Raw genomic sequence first — 17,853 nt, 5'->3', positions numbered from 1 at the left:
AGCAACAGTTTGAACCTCCTGTTGGAACTCAGCAGAGGTCTTGGAGGCTGAAAGAAGCCTGTTTCCTGTCATCAAGAGATGAGGGACATAGAAGACTTTTGTGCCCAGGAGCCCCACAAGGTCCTTCTTGGTTTCCTCACTTCCCAATATATTTACCAAATGCTTTCTTACCTCTCCTTCCCTATCGTCAAATCAAGCTTCCAGGCTTAGCGAGTCCAATGGTACCTACCACTTTGACCCCATTTTTCGTATTGCAAAAGTCTCTTGATTTCAAAGACTATTGATGTCAACTTGGCCTCTCTGATTTATCAGCCTAAGGACAGCGCTGAAAACCAACCAGAAAAGCATGAAATAAGATAACACGGGCCTCCCCACACAGCGATGAAAAATCTGACAGTGACACTGCAGTAGCAGGCTCAGCTGGGCAGCTTTCAAATTGGGTCCTTTGTGTGACATTGGTCCATTATGTGCCACTTCCCCTGCCTCCTGGGTGCCCACCCATGTGTGAGGAGGTCTGTGCCCTCAACTCCCAGCCTGAGGAGAAGAACACAGAGGTACACGAGAGAAATTCGTCATCTCCAGATGGTGTGTGTGTGTGTGTGTGTGTGTATGTTTCAATAAAATGTTACTAATGGACACTGAAATGTGAATTTCACATCATTTTCACAGGTTGTGAAATGTTATCCTTCTTAGGATTTTTTCAACCATTTAAAAATGTGAAAGCCATTCTTGGTTCAAGTGTCACATGAAAACAGATGACAAGCTGTATTTGGATGGACCAGAGTTGTGTCAGCCTCTGAACTACATTGTTGCAAACACAGTTAAAGCCCAAAGTGCCTCTTCCCAAAATGCATCCTCTGATAACCCCAACTAGCCATCCTCCTTAAATGGGTATCTATCACTCCTATATCCATACTGAAACTCATCCACATTAGTCACTCAGTTGTGTCCGACTCTTTGCGACGCTATGACTGTGGCCCACCAGACTCACATACTATTATCTTATGTGTAATATTGATTTGTATATTTCTCACTTCATAGAAGTGGTATCATGGCTTGTATACCCGTCTACCTTATTGCCCAGTACTTTGCTTGGTGCTCTGTCCGTGGTGCTGAATGGAGCTCGAGTGCAATCTTTTTCACTGCTGTATTTCTTTACACTGTGTGATGATTCTGCCTATGTTATTCGTTCCTATGATAGTGAATGGGAATTTAGGTTGCTGCCTTTTAATTCCTTTCTTTGCATGTCTCATCTCTTTTCACCTTCATCATGACCTTGTTAGACCTCCAAATCTTAACTCTAGGACAAAGGACTGGATTTCTACTGGGTCTTCAGGTTCCTCCAGGACTCATCAACACCAGTTCCTAAAACATACAACTTCTAAGAGTTTGAGAAATTTCTCGTGTTTCTTGTAAAGGTCTTGCCATTTTTTCATACCACCACTCTTCCTTTGCCCCATATGTTCTTAAGTAGCCAGGATGCCAGGATTGTGCATTATATTCCTTTTTTCTGTTGCTGCCGCACTAGATACTTTTTAGCTACACTACTTACAACAACTGTTGGAAATAGGTCCTTCCTCCTTTCTTTCCCTCGCTCCTTTTTCCTACTTTCATTCTTATTCTCTTTCTTTCCTTTAATTATTCTTCTCATTGTAACTATGAGGAAAATGAGGTTTGCAGTGATTACATATTTTTGATTAATTATTTTTGCCAATGCTGCAGGGCCAACATTTGAAGCCAGGTCTTGTTTATTCCAGACCTGTTTATTATTCATTTGAAAGGCATTGTTGGACATCCGTGGTATGCCAGGTGCCCTTCTAGGCATGAATGAGGGGTGATAAGGGATGTTGCAAATGCCCCACTCTCATTAAGCTTACCTTCCAGTTAGGGGAGACAGGTTATGAGCATATGCATAATGCTAGGTGGTGATAAGTTCTAGGAAGCGAAAAGCAAAGTCTATAAAGAGGGGCTGGTTGGAGAGGGGGAGCTGTCAAAGAAAGAATCTTTGATAAGGTGGCATTTGGTATTTCAGCTAAGTCTTTATGTAAGTAAGGGAGAGAGGTGGGTCTGCCACATGGAAGAGCATTGCAGACAGTGGAACAGCATGTGTGAAGGGTTTGGCCCATGTACATCCAGGAATAGCAGGGAGACGGGGTGGCTGGAATACAGAAAAGATAAAATGTGTCATATCTTTCTATTTATTCCACTGCAGAAGGCAGGGATTGTACCTATTGATCTTTCAGTTCAGTTCAGTCGATCAGTAGAGTCCAACTCTTTGTGATCCTATGGACTGCAGAACACCAGGCTTCCCTGCCCATCACCAGTTCCTGGAGCTTGCTCAAACTTATGTCCATCAAGTCAGTGATGCTGTCCAACTGTCTCATCCTCTGTCATCTCCTTCTCCTGCCTTCAGTCTTTCCCAGCATCAGGGTCTTTTTTAATGAGTCAGTTCTTCACATCAAGTAGCCAAAGTTTTGGAACTTAAGCTTCAGCATCAGTCCTTCCAATGACTATTCAGGGCTGTTTTCCTTTAGGATTGATTGGTTTGATCTCCTTGCAGTCCAAAGGACTCTCCAACACCACAGTTCAAAATCATCAGCTCTTTGGCACTCAGCTTTTTTTATGGTCCAACTCTCACATCCATACATGACTATAGAGGAAAACCATAGCTTTAAGTAGATGGACCTTTTCTCGGTAAAGTAATATCTGCTTCTTAAAATACTGTCTAGGCTTGTCATAGCTTTTCTTCCAAGAAGCAAGTGTCTTTTAATTTCATGGCTGCAGTCACCATCTGCAGTGATTTTGGAGCCCAAGAAAATAAAATCTGTCACTGTTTCCATTGTTTCCTCATCTATTTGCCATGAAATGATGGGACTGGATGCCATGGTCTTAGTTTTTTTGAATGTTGAGTTTTAAGCCAGTTTTTTAAACCTCCTCTTTCACTTTCATCAAGAGGCTCTTTAGTTCATCTTTGCTTTCTGCCATAAGGGTGGTGTCATGTGCATATCTGAGGTTATTGATTTTTCTCACGGCATTCTTAATTCCAACTTGTGCTTCATCCAGTCTGGCATTTTGCATGATGCACTCTGCCTACAAGTTAAATCATCAAGGTTACAATATACAGCCTTGACATACTCCTTTCTCAATTTGGAACCAGTCCGTTGTTCCATGTCTGGTTCTTTCTGTTGCTTCTTGACCTGCATACAGCTTTCTCATGAGGCAGGTTAAGGTGATCTGGTATTCCCATCTCTTGAAGAATTTTCCACAGTTTGTTGTGATCTACACAGTCAAAGGCTTTAACATAGTCAATTAAACAGAAATAGATGTTTTTCTATTGATCTTTATTGAACATTTATCATGTTCCAAGTATGATATTCAGTATTGAGTATGATGAAAGTAGCAAGTTAGTATAGAAATGGTGGATTGCATATACCCACATGTATCAGAGGCCATTCCTTGAACCTACCCTCTGTCCTGGCTTTCCTCATATAACACGTGAACACATGTAATGAATAGTACACACCCATCCCCCAGAAACTCTGGAGAAGCCATGCTGTGCATTTTCTCCCCCATATGCAAAAATGCTTTCATTTCTTTTCATTTCATTTCTTGTAAGTTGAAAATTAATGGGGGATGGGAAAGAGTTTTAAAGCGTTTATGCTTACCAGCTTGGTTTATGCTTTTATTTAAGACTAAAGTTTTGCAATATTAAACTGTTGTCCCTAAGCTTTGAGTTCTTTACCTGTAAAAGGTACCTTACTCTGGATTATTTCCAAACTTAAAAGAGAAAAAGCACGTGATGCACTCAGCACAGTTCCTGACCCAGAGGAGAGGTGGCTCTGGTGGTTTTGGAGGTTAATGCTGCTGTTGCTATCAATGGAGCCATTCTTGGAAGGAGAGATCTGCCTGAGCCCCAGGAAAAGCTCCACAGAAAGTGGCCCAGGAAGTGTTAGGAGAGTATCACAGGAAAGGAAGAGGCAGTTCAAGCCCCAGGAGGGAGCTCTCTGAATGAACACGGAGTGTCAGTCAGCAATGCAAATGCTGTTTAGGAAAGGCAGAAACCCCGGTGACACAGACTTGCCAGCAGCATCACAGAGTTTTGATTGCTTGGGCAAGAGTGAGAAGGAAACAGGTCCCAGTGGGTAAAGGATGGTAAAGACCTTCAGATCTTAAAGTCAATAGTCTGATTTTTACCATCCTCCTTTGATTCTAAAATTCTAAGAACCTTCATCTCATACAGAAAAAGTCTGAAGCCTCATCTGGTAAATGACCTTCTCGGAGTCACACAGCATGTGAAAGAGAGAGAGACAGAGCTCAGACCTAGCCCTTCACTCAAAGGGGAGGGAGACCCTGCACAGCAACATGGCTGCAGGCAGGCCACCCTGCACGCCAGGTGGCAGGATGACTTCTGGGTCATCTCATATCTGAGTTACCTTCCAGTTCTGCCTGACTACCACCTGCATAGAATACTTATTTAGTTACACTGGGAGAATGCTTCTTCATGGTGTTTTAAAATATTACATAAATAAATTAACCCAAATCAAAACATGAATATAAAGAAAGCTATTGTCTCAGGTCGGAGAAGGCAATGGCACCCCACTCCAGTACTCTTGCTTGGAAAATCCCATGGAGGAAGGATCCTGTTAGGCTGCAATCCATGGGGTCGCTAAGAGTCGGACACGACTGAGCGACCTCACTTTCACTTTTCACTTTCATGCATTGGAGAAGGAAATGGCAACCCACTCCAGTGTTCTTGCCTGGAGAATCCCAGGGACGGGAGAGCCTGGTGGGCTGCCATCTATGGGGTCACACAGAGTCCGACACGACTGAAGTGACTTAGCATAGCATAGCATTTTCTCAGGTAGAAATGTCTATAGTACTTTACAGTCCATTCCCTTGAGACACAGTGAGCATACTGGTGATGAAAGCTGGGGTTGGGGGACTTTGATCACAACCCCAGCTCCCACTGTGTGAGCACACAGTCCAGCCTGACCCTGGACTGAATGCTGTTCCCGACTGTGGTGTAAGCCCTCACAACCACTAGCAAGATGGCTCCTGTGTATACCTATCTTACAGACTTGAGCGGTAAAATGATTTGCTTAGGTTTACCAAGCTAAGCCTGCATTTAAGCCACTATACCTCTGCTTCAAGCCTGGCCTTTAAAAAGCAGCTTCCCTTCTTTAGAGCAGCACAGATCTGGGGGCATGGAAATTGCATTATGCCAAGCAGCAGCTGTTGCAGAGAGTGAGGGTGCTTAGAAAGAGCAGCACAGTGTCCTAATTACCTGCGGCAAGGAAAACATCTGTGTGGGAAAAGTAATGAAATTAATTCTAAAGTCTAGCGGTTGCCTACATTAATTGACGTTAATTAATGCCAAATTACAAGACACCTCCTATGGAATCGCATCATACACTCACCAGAATTGAATATGGAAAGAGTTCATCACATTTAATGCTATTACAGCAAGCCCCAAGGGGAATAAGAGTGATTGGTCCCTCATTATGAAGTGCAGCCAATTTCTTTTTGTTTCCATTAGGAGGGGAACAAGAACAAACCAGGAGCACTTTACCATGGGCAGGCGGTTTGGAATTGATCGGTTCCCCTTCAGCTTGTAGATTTCGTTTTGAGCCACTCCGAGCAAGACATGGCTTCAAGACCTCTTCCTGGAGCTTTTCTTAGGTGCTTTGGTTGTACATTTTAAAATTCTCAGCACAAGAACAGCTCATTGAACAGGTCTGCCTCACTGTGTGGCATGAGGAGTGGAGAGGGATGGAACAAGCAAAGGAGTTAGAGATGATTCTCTAATTCTTATGAGTAGAATCCCACAAGCCCACCATGACCCTTGGGCCGCCTTCCCTGGCTAAGAAGTGCTGACCAGAGATTTGCATGCTGGTTGGTTCTCTCATATCATATCACTCTCTCATATCACTGCCTCTGTACTAGCATTGACGTCTCGTATATATCTATTATTCATTTTCCCCATGCAAACATACATATGTAGATATCTATATATACCACTTGCACAAAATCATGTCCATATGCACATATTTTGGTAACCTACTTTTTAAAAACTTTTATTTTGGAATAATTTTAGATAAACAGAGAAGTTACCAAGATAGTGCAGCTTTACCCAGCACCCCTTAATGCGAACATCTTACACAACCATGATCTATTTTTCAAAGCTAATAAATTAACATTTATACAACATTATTAGTTGATAACTATTTATTATATAAAATGTATTAAGAATTTCTGTAAATCCTCATATAAGGATTCATAACAAGCTATGTACTTTCTACAGTATATTTAGCTGTACCTCAACTGTTGGCCATTTTGTTTTCTCTTACCTTTTTATTTATTTTTTTTAATTTAAATTTATTTATTTTAATTAGAGGCTAATTACTTTACAATATTGTATTGGTTTTGCCATAGATCAACGTGAATTCGCCACGGGTGTACACGTGTTCTCTTACCTTTTAAAATTATAAACAACACTATGATGAATATCAAAGTAACTAAATCTTTGCATGGTTCATTAATTATTTCTTCAAGTCAAATTCTCAGAAATGAACTCATAGTCAAAAGAGATTTTAATAAATGTTGATCCTTATTGACAAATTACCTCATGAAAACATAAACATACAGTTGCTCTTTCTTCTTTCTCCTTTTTTTTGTATTTAGGTTTGTCCATTGATAATTTGAAGCCAAAACATACTTAACAAAAATTGGCCCCAAACTTGCTGGGGTTTTTCATGCAATGTAGTGGGAATAAACCAGACCTGGAGTCTGGCCAGCCCAGTTTGAAAACCTATACTGCCCTTTCTATAATCTTCAGGAGCTTCATTCTCTTCACCTGCAAAATCAGTTGATAAATTATATGCCATAGTATTGTGACGACTAAGTGTACCAAATGAATGTGAACATGCTTTAAAGTACTTGGCACATAAATGCACAGCAAATATTAGTTTCCCTATTCTTTTAATTTCTCCACAAATCCCTCAGATTCATAATTTCCATATAGTTAAGTTATAAAAATAAAGAGTTTATTTTTATATTTTCCATCTTATGTTTGTTCAGGGACCTTTGAAGATAAAGTTGAAATCTTAAGAAAGAAATTATTAGACAACACTACAAATAAAACAAGCACAGTGTACTCATCAAGAAATCCTCAGGAGGTGGCAGTCTTACGAATTCTAATTGGAAAGTTGTATTTGTAATTGGAAGCCCGAGACTTCCTCAGTCAGAACCTTTGATTCAGATTGTTTTCATTCATTATCTCATGTAACAAGAAGCATGAGAAAGGGCGGCTCTGGGTTCAACACAGTCAGACGCTCAGTGATGCCATCAGGGAATGGGCCCTTTCCATCTCTTTGTCATATTCATTGTGGAAGCTCAACTGTAAGACTCCTCCATGCACAGAAAGGCTAGAGCACTTCCAGACATATTGACACAGTGTTGTATGGGGGCGGAAGAAGGTTTTCTGCTGTGCCTCCCTGTAGCCCCTTATAACTTCTTCTTTACTAGAACTGGGTTTAAAAGGCCTCTCCTAAAGCACATGCTAGTAGGTAGAGTAGGAGGACTTGGAGTAAACACAGACCCAAGAGAATTACTCCCTGCATATCAGAGCTTCTGAGTGACGTGGGAGAAAGCTGAGCCACCAGATCCACATTGGCTTTTCTGGCAAAGATGTAGGGAGGAATGAGTATTGGACCGGTCACCAACAGTAATCAATAGTGAAATATAACTGGAATACTCAAATTCAGTTTTTTAAAGGACCTACAATGTGCCCCAACACGATCTAATCATTGTGAAAGGTTGCAGAAGAGAAAATAGACACATTATAGTTTTTGTACAACTTCTGAGTTTTTAAACATTTAGCATATATATTATTTCAGTTAATTCTTAGAATCAAACTATGAGATAGTTGACACTGGCATCCTCATTTGAGAAATGACAGTGATGAGACTCAGGGAGGTGAAGCGGTGTTCTTTGAGTGATGCAACTAGGGAGTGACCACGGCAGAACTCAAACCCAGGTCTCACAGATGCCCATCTCCATTTCTAGGATCCTGAGCTGCCTTCTGCAAGGCAGAAGTCAACTGAAAGCTCTGCAAGGGTCTGATGGGGTATGAAATGGTGAGGTGAAGATTTTGTGTCCCATGAAGAGAAGTGATCTGGGAAGAGATGAGTCCCAGAAATTCTCTTCAGAGATGAAGATCATGAATTATGTCCTAAAATGAAACTTTATTAATTAAAGTTAATATAAGTAACAATTAAAATTATATACATTTTATATTATGTATTATATAATTATTATTTTATATAAAATTTTATAATAATTATAAAATAGAAATACAATTATAATATATTTAATATATAATTATAATATATATTTATAATTTATATGAATTTATATATTATAATTTATATAATAATATAAGAATGTCTAAAAATGTTAATGGGGAAGGGAGAGTAGAAGTCTTTTCTTTAGTCATTCTTTGGAGGACTAGATGGATTAAAACATATACTTGAGAGCTATTTCCATCCCCACACTGGCAGCAGGATAAAGGAAGACTGTGGATAAAGCTCTCTTCCTTTCCTCTCCTTAGAGCTTATCAGCAACTGTCAGCCATTGGTCAGTTGGAGCAAATGTGCATGTCGCCCCCTAGTGGCACTGCTTGTAGAGTACAGGTTTGCCCAGGTTCAGACATGACTGAGCGACTGAACTGAACTTTAAGTAAAAGTAGTGGGCTGCCGTCTATGGGGTAGCACAGAGTCGGACACGACTAGAGTTTCTTAGCAGCAGCAGCAGCAGCGCTAGAAATTTCCTTCAGGGAACTCTGACTCTGTGTCTGACTCTGTGCGACCCCATAGACGGCCTCCCACCAGGCTCCCTCGTCCCTGGGATTCTCCAGGCAAGAACACTGGAGTGGGTTGCCATTTCCTTCTCCAATGCATGAAAGTGAAAAGTGAAAGTGAGGTCGCTCAGTCGTGTCCCACTCTTAGCGACCCCATGGACTGCAGCCTACCAGGCTCCTCCTTCCATGGGATTTTCCAGGCAAGAGTACAGGAGTGGGGTGTCATTGCTTTCTCCAGGGAAGTCATTAGTGAATCCTTATATCCAACTCAGCATACGATTGCTTACCCCCATTTCATGTAATCATGTCCTTATTTCTCCATTTGGAGGAGTGTATTTCTTCATACATCTTTGTATGTCCTAAAATCAAACTCACCCATTCGTTAAACATCAAAAAAAAAGGTAAAATAATTTCCTTTTTCGTTCAAAAAGATATATTCCAGTAAAGTGCCATGTTCCAAAGAATATTTATTTATTATGTACTATGTGCTGATTTGAGAAGGAAATGGCAATCCACTCCAGGGCTATTGCCTGGAAAATCCCATGGACAGAGGAGCCTGGTAGGCTACAGCCCATGGGGTCGCAAAGAGTCAGACACGACTGAGCAACTTCACTTTCAATTTAGATTGTGATGAGTTCCATGAAGGGAATTAACAGGATGGAGTATTATTGAAAAGCAATCATAGGAGACCCCCAGAAATAACAGTAAGCTGAAATCTAGACCTTTTTAGAGAACAACCTGGGGGGAAGCCTTTAGAACAGAGGGAATACAAATGTAAAGCCTCTTAAGTGGTAGAAAATGTGGCCAAATTTCTAAACATATTTTAGGTCAGATTAGAAGAATCACTTGGAGAGAAGAGATTAGCATGAGGGGAGGTTGAAGCAGCACTGATGGAAGGTTTGAATGTATTCAGGAGTTCTGCAAAAGGGAGTTCTGAGTGACGTCTGATTCATAGAGAGGGCAGAACAGTTGTGGCTGAAAAACAGAGACAGCCTCCCTGGTACAATATATTAATACTGTCAGCAGCAGGGGTCAAATCTGTTAAAAGTAATTTTTACTGGTATGTTTATCACCTGCTCTGGTCTCAGGTGAGAGGCAGGGTCTTAGTTTGCTGCTGCTGCTGCTCCTGCTGCTAAGTCGCTTCAGTCATGTCCGACTCTGTGCGACCCCATAGATGGCAGCCCACTAGGCTCCTCTGTCCCTGGGATTCTCCAGGCAAGAACACTGGAATGGGTTGCCATTTCTTCTCCAGGGTCTTAGTTTACTCAACTATAAAATGAGAGCAATGGTTTTGAGTATGGAAGCTCTTCTCAATTCTGTTTTATTTCCAATTAGTAATGGAAGAAAAACCTGTACCTTGACACAGGGCCTTATTGTTTATAACAGGGTACTTCTAGCATGAGATGACCAATGATTGCATGTATGTTTGTGTGTTTCCCTATTTATCAGAGTATGGCAGTGAATCCTATTAATAAGGAAAATAACTAAAAAAGCACAAGTATTATTGCCAGCTTTTGAATTTTTTTTTTCATTTTGATTTGGAAGGAAAAAAATTAGTTAACAGAATTTAGTATTCTAGGATGACAAGAGTTGGTGGAGGCACTGGGAAATGGTGGTGGTATTGATAGCAAGTGAGTAAAATAATCATGAAAATTTAAACAATGATAATAACAACAATAATGTAGTTAACAGAGAATGTGAGGTTTGTTGAAAGAATTGCAGATAGCAAGAGAAACAGAAAATGTCTACTCTGACTCAATATACTGTGTGTAGATCACCCCACCCGCATTTTTTTCTTTTTTTCTTTTTTTCTTTTTTCAGATTCACAATACCTAACATGCCGAATGCAGAACTGCACAGAAGCCAACAGAAATAAACCTTTCCCAGGCTACATCGACCCAGACTCTCTGATTGTCCAGGACGATTATGTGTTTGTTCAGGTATGAAAGATCCGCTTCCGCTGATTGTCTCAAAGACATTTCCCTTCCCTGCTTCTAATGCAGCCCCTTCACCTGCTTGCCCTCCCTGAAGAACAACAGAGAAAGAAGCAAAGGCATTCTTTTTTTAACAAAAGGAACATTACCAAGTTGAAGCTTCTATACTAACGGAATAGTAATTCCTTCTATTGCCTGTGAATTTGAAGTTATTGCTTCTTAGTGAAAGAATTCAGAAATAAAGTAATTGGTAGGAAGTGGATGTATTTGGAGAGAAACACAGTCCACAGAGTGTGGGCCATCTCAGAGGGCAAGTGAGAGCTTAGAAGTACAGCAGTTAGTTTTTACAGCCTGGGTAATTTCATAGGCTAATCAGTGGGAGGATTATTCCAGTTATTGGGGGGAAGAGGCAGGCATTTCCAGGACTTTTCGACCTTTCATGCTTGCCCTCAGAACTGCCATGGCACTGGCTGACATGTCTTTTAGCGTGCTAAAGTAGTGCAGTGAGTGTATAATGCAGCTCACGGTGCCTTGGAAACAGAATCTTCCCGAATCTTGGACCCAGTCGGTTCTAATCAGTCTTTGCCATGTCCTATGACGTGTCATTCTTTTAAAGGTTCTGCCCTGACCTCTTCCCTCCTGTTTCACTTCCTTGGGGCAGTGTTTGGAGGATGTGTCAAAACGGGGTCCTGGGGACACTGCTCTGAATACTCAGGTTGTCTCCAGAACTATGCACACTTGTATTCATCCTCCTCACATTCTGCATTCCAAAGAGGCTCCCTTCAGTCGTCAATAGGACTGAGCAGATACGTCAGTCTCTTCCGAGAGCAGTCAGCCAACAAGCCCCCTCTTCTGAACCTGCCTTAAAAATAGAGAGCCAGGTGGTAACAAGCTGTGGGGTGGCTGGAGGTAGTGGGCGGCAGAGCCAGTAATCAGCCATTATTGTCAGACACTGCTGTGATTAGGATCAAGAGAATTTAGATGAGACATTCAGGTGGGTTTTTCACTTCCAGAGAGAGTAGAGAACAATTTGAGAAACTGTGGGTTCAGGAGCAATTAGAAGAGAGAAGGAACAAGTATCCTTTGTTTCTTTTTGCAGTTAATAAAACTTTATACTTGTTTGGACAAAACATTTAAAAACTCAGTTGTTGCTTTTCATGTTAAAATTGACAAAGTTACTATTGCTAAATAGTTTATATATAATACACTACGTACATACAATTTCACTACGATTGAGACATTCTAGACACTACTATATTTACTTGGGCAAGAAGTTATAATTTAGAATATTTGATCCCAAAATATCAAAAAGCAAATGTTCAAATTCCTTGTACTTTTAAACTATTTCACAATTACACACACACACACACTTCCTTTTTTCTTCAGAAAAATGAGTAATGAGCACTCTGATAACTTCAGCATCAAATTATCAAGTGACACTAAAATGGAAAATGGTTACCCATATTGGTTCTATATATAATTCATTTCTCCATCAGTGGTGCTTCCAGGGACCTTTCCTGTTTTCTATTAACAGTTTATAATCCATATATATGACTTACAAATAAGAATCAAATGTGCATTTAGAGTTTCATATATATTTTTACCCAGGCCGCTATGAATATATAACCCATCTCTAGGACTAAGAGAGAGCTGGCCACATCATGGTGAATATGATAACTTTCCAGTCACATTTTTATGTGTCTGATGAAAATTCACCCAGAGCATTTGTTGACATTCTGAGTATGCAAACCAACTGACTTCAAACTGTAGGTGTTTATATGAGTTAAGAGTGGCAACAGGAATCCAGAGAAACTGAGAGTCAAATGGTGGTTTTCAGAAGCTAGGGAAATGGGGAGATGCTGGTCAAGGGTATACGTGTCTAGCTATAAGTTCTGGGGATATAGTATACGGCATGGTGGCTGTACTATATTATATACTTGAAAATTATTAAGAGAATAAGTCTGAAATGTTATCAACATACACACAGACACACACACATACAATCTTAATTAAATGAAAAGATGGAGGTGATTGCTAACCTTATATGTGGTAAACATTTCATAATATGTATGCATCAAATCATATTGTACACTTTAAAACTGCATACGTTATGTGTCAATAATATCTCATTAAAGGTGGATTAAGGGAGAGTTTGGCAGTGCAGCCCTGACACCTCATTCATGGTGCTCAACTGAGATGGAGACCACCCTGCTCTTCCCCCTCCCTCAGACCCACCGGGTTCTTTGGGCTGTACATCCTGGACAGACCTGGGGCAGTAGCGCACCATTCTCTTCCGGGAGGGGGAGATCGAGAATGATTTAGAACCATGATCCTGGCTTGGCTTTCCATCTATCACGTCAGCAGCACTGCTGTGTGTGGGACATGCACACAGCCAGTGGTGCGACTGCACGAAACTGGAATTCAGTGCCCGGAGATGGGGGCACCAGTCCTGCCACTGTGTGCCCTGGCCCATTCCCTTTTGATGTGGCACAAGGACCTGTTTGTGTGGTCACAGTCTTGGGGCTAGAGAGAGCTGGGTTGCTGAGGGGCTCTGATCCAATATACTCTCAGGCTTGTGTCAGTTAAAAGAAAAATAACCAAAATTCTTTCCTGACTTCTGAGCCACAGGGCAAGTCGAAGAATTGTATTTCTGTCAAGGAGGCTCAGTTTGGGCCTCTGACCAGCTCACATACACCGGGTTGTTTTGGAACTGGGTGCCAGTGCTTTACACTTGCCCACAGCAGTCACTCGCACTGTTGTGCTGGCACCTACCCCTTCCGGGCAGGGACTGTTCTTCTGTGACCTGTAACTGGTAGTGACTCCTTTTACCACCTTTGTGCTTACGTTGCAGCTGACATCAGGGGGACGGCCACATTACTACGTGTCCTACCGAAGGAATGCGTTTGCCCAGATGAAGCTCCCCAAATATGCTTTGCCCAAGGTATGGCCTGAATCAGCTCCTCTATTTCAGCACCTATTCTTTTTCCCAAGGACCCTTTCAGTCTCTTGTAGTTATTTTTTTTTTAAATCCCCCATCTCCATTTCTCAAATTCACTTATATTCTTTTTTGCCAATCTCACTATCTTCCTTTCTCTGTCAGTGGCCCCTCCCTCTCGTACCCCTCTTCTCCTCTCTCTTTCTCTGATTCTTTGGAATTCTTACTACAGGGACATCTGAGTACCCTGATAACTGATTTGCTTTTGCTTGTCAAGTGGTATGTATTGGTTTTTAGCAAAACAGAAACTATGCTTTGGACACACAGTATATCAGAGCAACAGGTATGATACATGTATATTCTGACCTGTTGTTATTATTTATAAAGTGATACAGTCACTGTATCACAAATACAGTGATACAGCTTCTGACCTTTGCTTTCCCTCCCAGTGGAACTTATGAGACTAGTTGTCTTTAGGGTTCAGCGACACAGCTAATTTTTTAAACTTTCCCCAAAATGTACTGTTTTGAAAATAGAGGCAGACAAGAGACTCCCAACAGCTCACATCCCCAGGCTGTCTCTCCATAAACACTAAAGAACTATGTTAATACGGAGCGCCACCTAGTGGAAGTGAAACTTACTTAGGCGCTCAAAGTTGTGGATTTGCGGTCTTGTTGCCACTGTGGTATTTTAAGTGGCAGTAAATTGTTAATGCATCGTGCCTTTTTTCCTAGCAACAACCACTGAAATGCGTCTTCATTTTTAAAAAAAATTTTATTGAAGTATAGTTTATTTGCAGTATTATATTAGCTTCTGGAGTGGGGTGCCATCGCCTTCTCCCATTGATATATATATATTTGGGTGCATTTATCTTTCTTAATTAGTGTTTTGTTTTCTTTGACTATATACCCAGCATTGAAATTGCTGGATCATATGGTAGTTCTATTTTTAGTTTTCTGAGGAACCGCCATATTATTGTTCACAGCGACTGTGCCAATTTGCATTCCCACCAACAGTATACTAGGGTTCTCTTTTCTCTGTATTCTTGCTAATCCTTCGGAGCTTTTTGATGATAGCCATTCTGACAGGTGGGTGTGTGGATCGTAAAACAAGGGAGATGTATGTGGTTATAAGAAGGGAAGAGTGTAGGTTTAAATGCAGCTCAGCTTTGAAATCTTTGGTTGAACAAGGAGCATCGATAACTTCTTTTCAATTGTATCTTCATGACTCTGTGTCTTGTGTTTTTATTGCTGAGTTTGTAATATGCTGTCTTGGACCAATACCAGCTTCCTACCCAGGGACCCTGTGGTAGATCTAGCACGAGGGCACTGCAGGTCTTCTCTCCCAGGAGAGCCAGTGGCTTCTCCAGGCAGAATTCTCCTTCTTGGCCATCACTCTGCCCCTAACCCTAGCGTAGTGAAAGGTGAACTGTAAACCTCAGCCCATTAGAGATAATAACCCACATTAAATTATGCTGTTAACTTCAAAAAACTATTTCCATGTGAGTAGTTACTATTTTCAGCTGCTAAGAGATTAATAACAGTGGTAATTGCCCAGAACTGTATGCCTGTGCCTGTATATGTTTAAATGCTCCTCACTCGTGATTTAGCTTGAACTATCTGTCCATGGGGTCACACAGAGTCGGACACGACTGAAGCGACTTAGCATAGCATGCATAGCATTTTACAAAAAGACAAACACAACATTGGAGTTGTGCCTTAGATGAGAATTGGGTAAAGTCAGCAAAAGAAAAATTCAGTGTTAAAATTTCCCTTGGTAATCTTTTAGGGAGGTCCATGAGGGAGATGATCGTGTTATCTTGGTAAGTTCCACAGAGCTGGTCGTTTTATTTCTTTTGCTTTGTTTCCTTGAGCACTGAAATAAGTTTCTGACTTTGATTGACTGACAAATGAAGTAGTTGGCTTGCAAGATTTACACCTTTAAAAACAAGAATACACTCAATGCAGTGAGATGCTTCTGTTCAAGAGGCATGTGGGAATTGGGACCAAATCAGGAAACAGCATATCTGAGCCACTCATCTCTTGTTTACTTTTTCTTGGGAATATACTTTGTGAGTGGAATAAGTTTCAGCTAAACTAAATGCTACTTGCTGCAGAATCAAGGCTAAAATATAAGTCTTTGGACTCCCAGACCAGCATTCCTTGTATTATACTCTTCTACTCTCAAAATAAATTAATAGATTCTATAACTAAAAGGGAGCAGCACCTCCCACTCCCTCAGATTTTTATACACTGAGTAGCGTCCAAAAAAAAAGTCCCATTGATCTAAGTTGTCTCAGAAATGGTAGTTTAAAATCAAAGAAATCACTTTGGTCCCTTGGCTGGTGTTAGGAAATGCATACTTTGCATTGCTTTTTCATAGCCATCACACCAATCACTGTGGATTATCGCACCCAGTGGTAACGTGCCAATCTGGAAAGAGAAGTTTTACTTTGAGCCTAAATTGGCTATCTGCACCCCCACCCCCCCACTCCACTGTCCCAGATGAGCGTTTTCCATTACTCAGCCTCATCTGAGGTCTGAGGATAGAATGCGGTGATTAATTTAGCTTGTTTCCAGAAAAATCAGAGCCACTACAGCAAATTAATATATTATTTGGTCCAAGTAAGTGTTTATTATTTAAGGCAAAGAGATGCCTCATTACAATCCCATTACACCTTCAGAGAGAAGCCTCAGCTTGGGTGGAGTGATCCATGGCAAAGATGCATATGTTTCATGACCTGTATCAAACCTTTTCCTGCTGCAGCAGGAAAGGAGCAAAGCTCCATGCTCACTGAAAGAAGGGAGACAAAAGCCAGCACTTCCATGCTCAAATTTTCTTTAGTCATCCCCTTCCATTGCATCAGCTCTGAAAAGACTGAGGTTAACCTGAGCTGTATTAAAAAATAATAATAATACAGTGGCAAAGATGATCGGAAAGCAGGGGTGGGGAGATTTTAATATTGCTGTTACTGTTAAGAGCCTGAGGCCCAGCAGAAGGAGAGCTAGTGACCATTTTCCTCCCTTAACATACTTGGAGCTCATTCTGAGCTACTCAAGTGAGATAAATGAGGCAATACATATGAAAGTGCTTTGAGCATTTTGGAGGACAGATACTCTATAAAAGCAAGGTAATATTATTATTAGTATGGATCTAGTTGTCTGTGTTGGAGAAGATCGATGTGAACTGGGGTGTGGGTGATGAAAAGGCTGCTTGATTCACAGCGAGAGACCCTAATTCCAGACCTAGATCTGTCACTCACCTGCTCTGAACCTTGGGCTGGTTTATCAATTTCTCTGTTTTCGTTTTTTTTTTTTTTTCTTCTTTTTTTACATACAGAGCTTAGATTCAAAATAATATTTTCTCAAATGTGTTATTCAATAAAATGCCTTTAGAGATGCTTCATGAAAATTTGGTTTATGATTGAAAGTTTAAAAAAGGAAATAAACTCCATTCCATGCTCTTTGTCTGGAGACTAACAAGTCTCACCAGTATTTAAAGATTCTAGGATGTCCTGTGAGCAAGAAAGCTGTATAATTTGCATTCATCAAAACATTTTACAAAGGGATCCATTAAAAAAAAAACTATTAAAATCCAACAATATTGATGTCCTATCGAATGGACATTGGGAAATGCTCTAAAAGATCTCAGAGTTCACTTCTTGGTCTAAAATTTTGTGTCTCAGTATGAGCTTTCAACATGAAGTGCCATTTTGGGTGAGATAGCATGTTTTCCTGATATAAGTGGATGTAGACAAGAAAAGGAAAGATGGTATTTAAATATGTCATCGGTTTCAGTTAAAATATTTAAGACCAATGTCATCTGTCATTTTTAAACAGTCTATTCAATAAAATTAGATTGTATTTAGAGAAAGAGATCTGTCCTTGGCCCTTATCTGGTGCTGACCATTTAATCTGTTGTTTTTTAATTAATTGATTTTTAATTAAAGGATAATTGCTTTACAGTGTCGTGTTGGTTTCTGCCATACATCAACATGAATCAGCCATAGTTCTGTGAATAGTTCTCTAAGTGACTTAAACACTTAAAAGCATCCATGTTTTCTCTTCCACATCTACCAAGGACAAGTTTAAGTGGGCTGGGATAATACAGATGATTTACTCTGGCAC

General features: G+C 40.6%; 1 protein-coding gene across 4 annotated transcripts in view; it reads left to right on the top strand.

Annotated features, from left to right (window-relative positions):
- Positions 1 to 17,853, top strand: part of SORCS1 (sortilin related VPS10 domain containing receptor 1) — a 578,046-nt gene that overhangs the window by 427,495 nt on the left and 132,698 nt on the right. For all 4 annotated transcript variants that reach the window (XM_070780803.1, XM_070780802.1, XM_070780801.1 and 1 more), the window contains exons 7-8: positions 10,679 to 10,797; positions 13,643 to 13,732. In XM_070780803.1, coding sequence (XP_070636904.1) covers positions 10,679 to 10,797; positions 13,643 to 13,732 — 209 coding nt within the window. The remainder of the gene's footprint in view (positions 1 to 10,678; positions 10,798 to 13,642; positions 13,733 to 17,853) is intronic.

This window comes from Bos indicus, chromosome 26 (assembly GCF_029378745.1).
Source record: "Bos indicus isolate NIAB-ARS_2022 breed Sahiwal x Tharparkar chromosome 26, NIAB-ARS_B.indTharparkar_mat_pri_1.0, whole genome shotgun sequence".
In the NCBI taxonomy this organism is placed as follows: Eukaryota; Metazoa; Chordata; class Mammalia; order Artiodactyla; family Bovidae; genus Bos; species Bos indicus.
The sequence above is the reverse complement of the archived record's forward strand: the minus strand, read 5'-3'. Positions and strand labels throughout refer to the sequence as shown.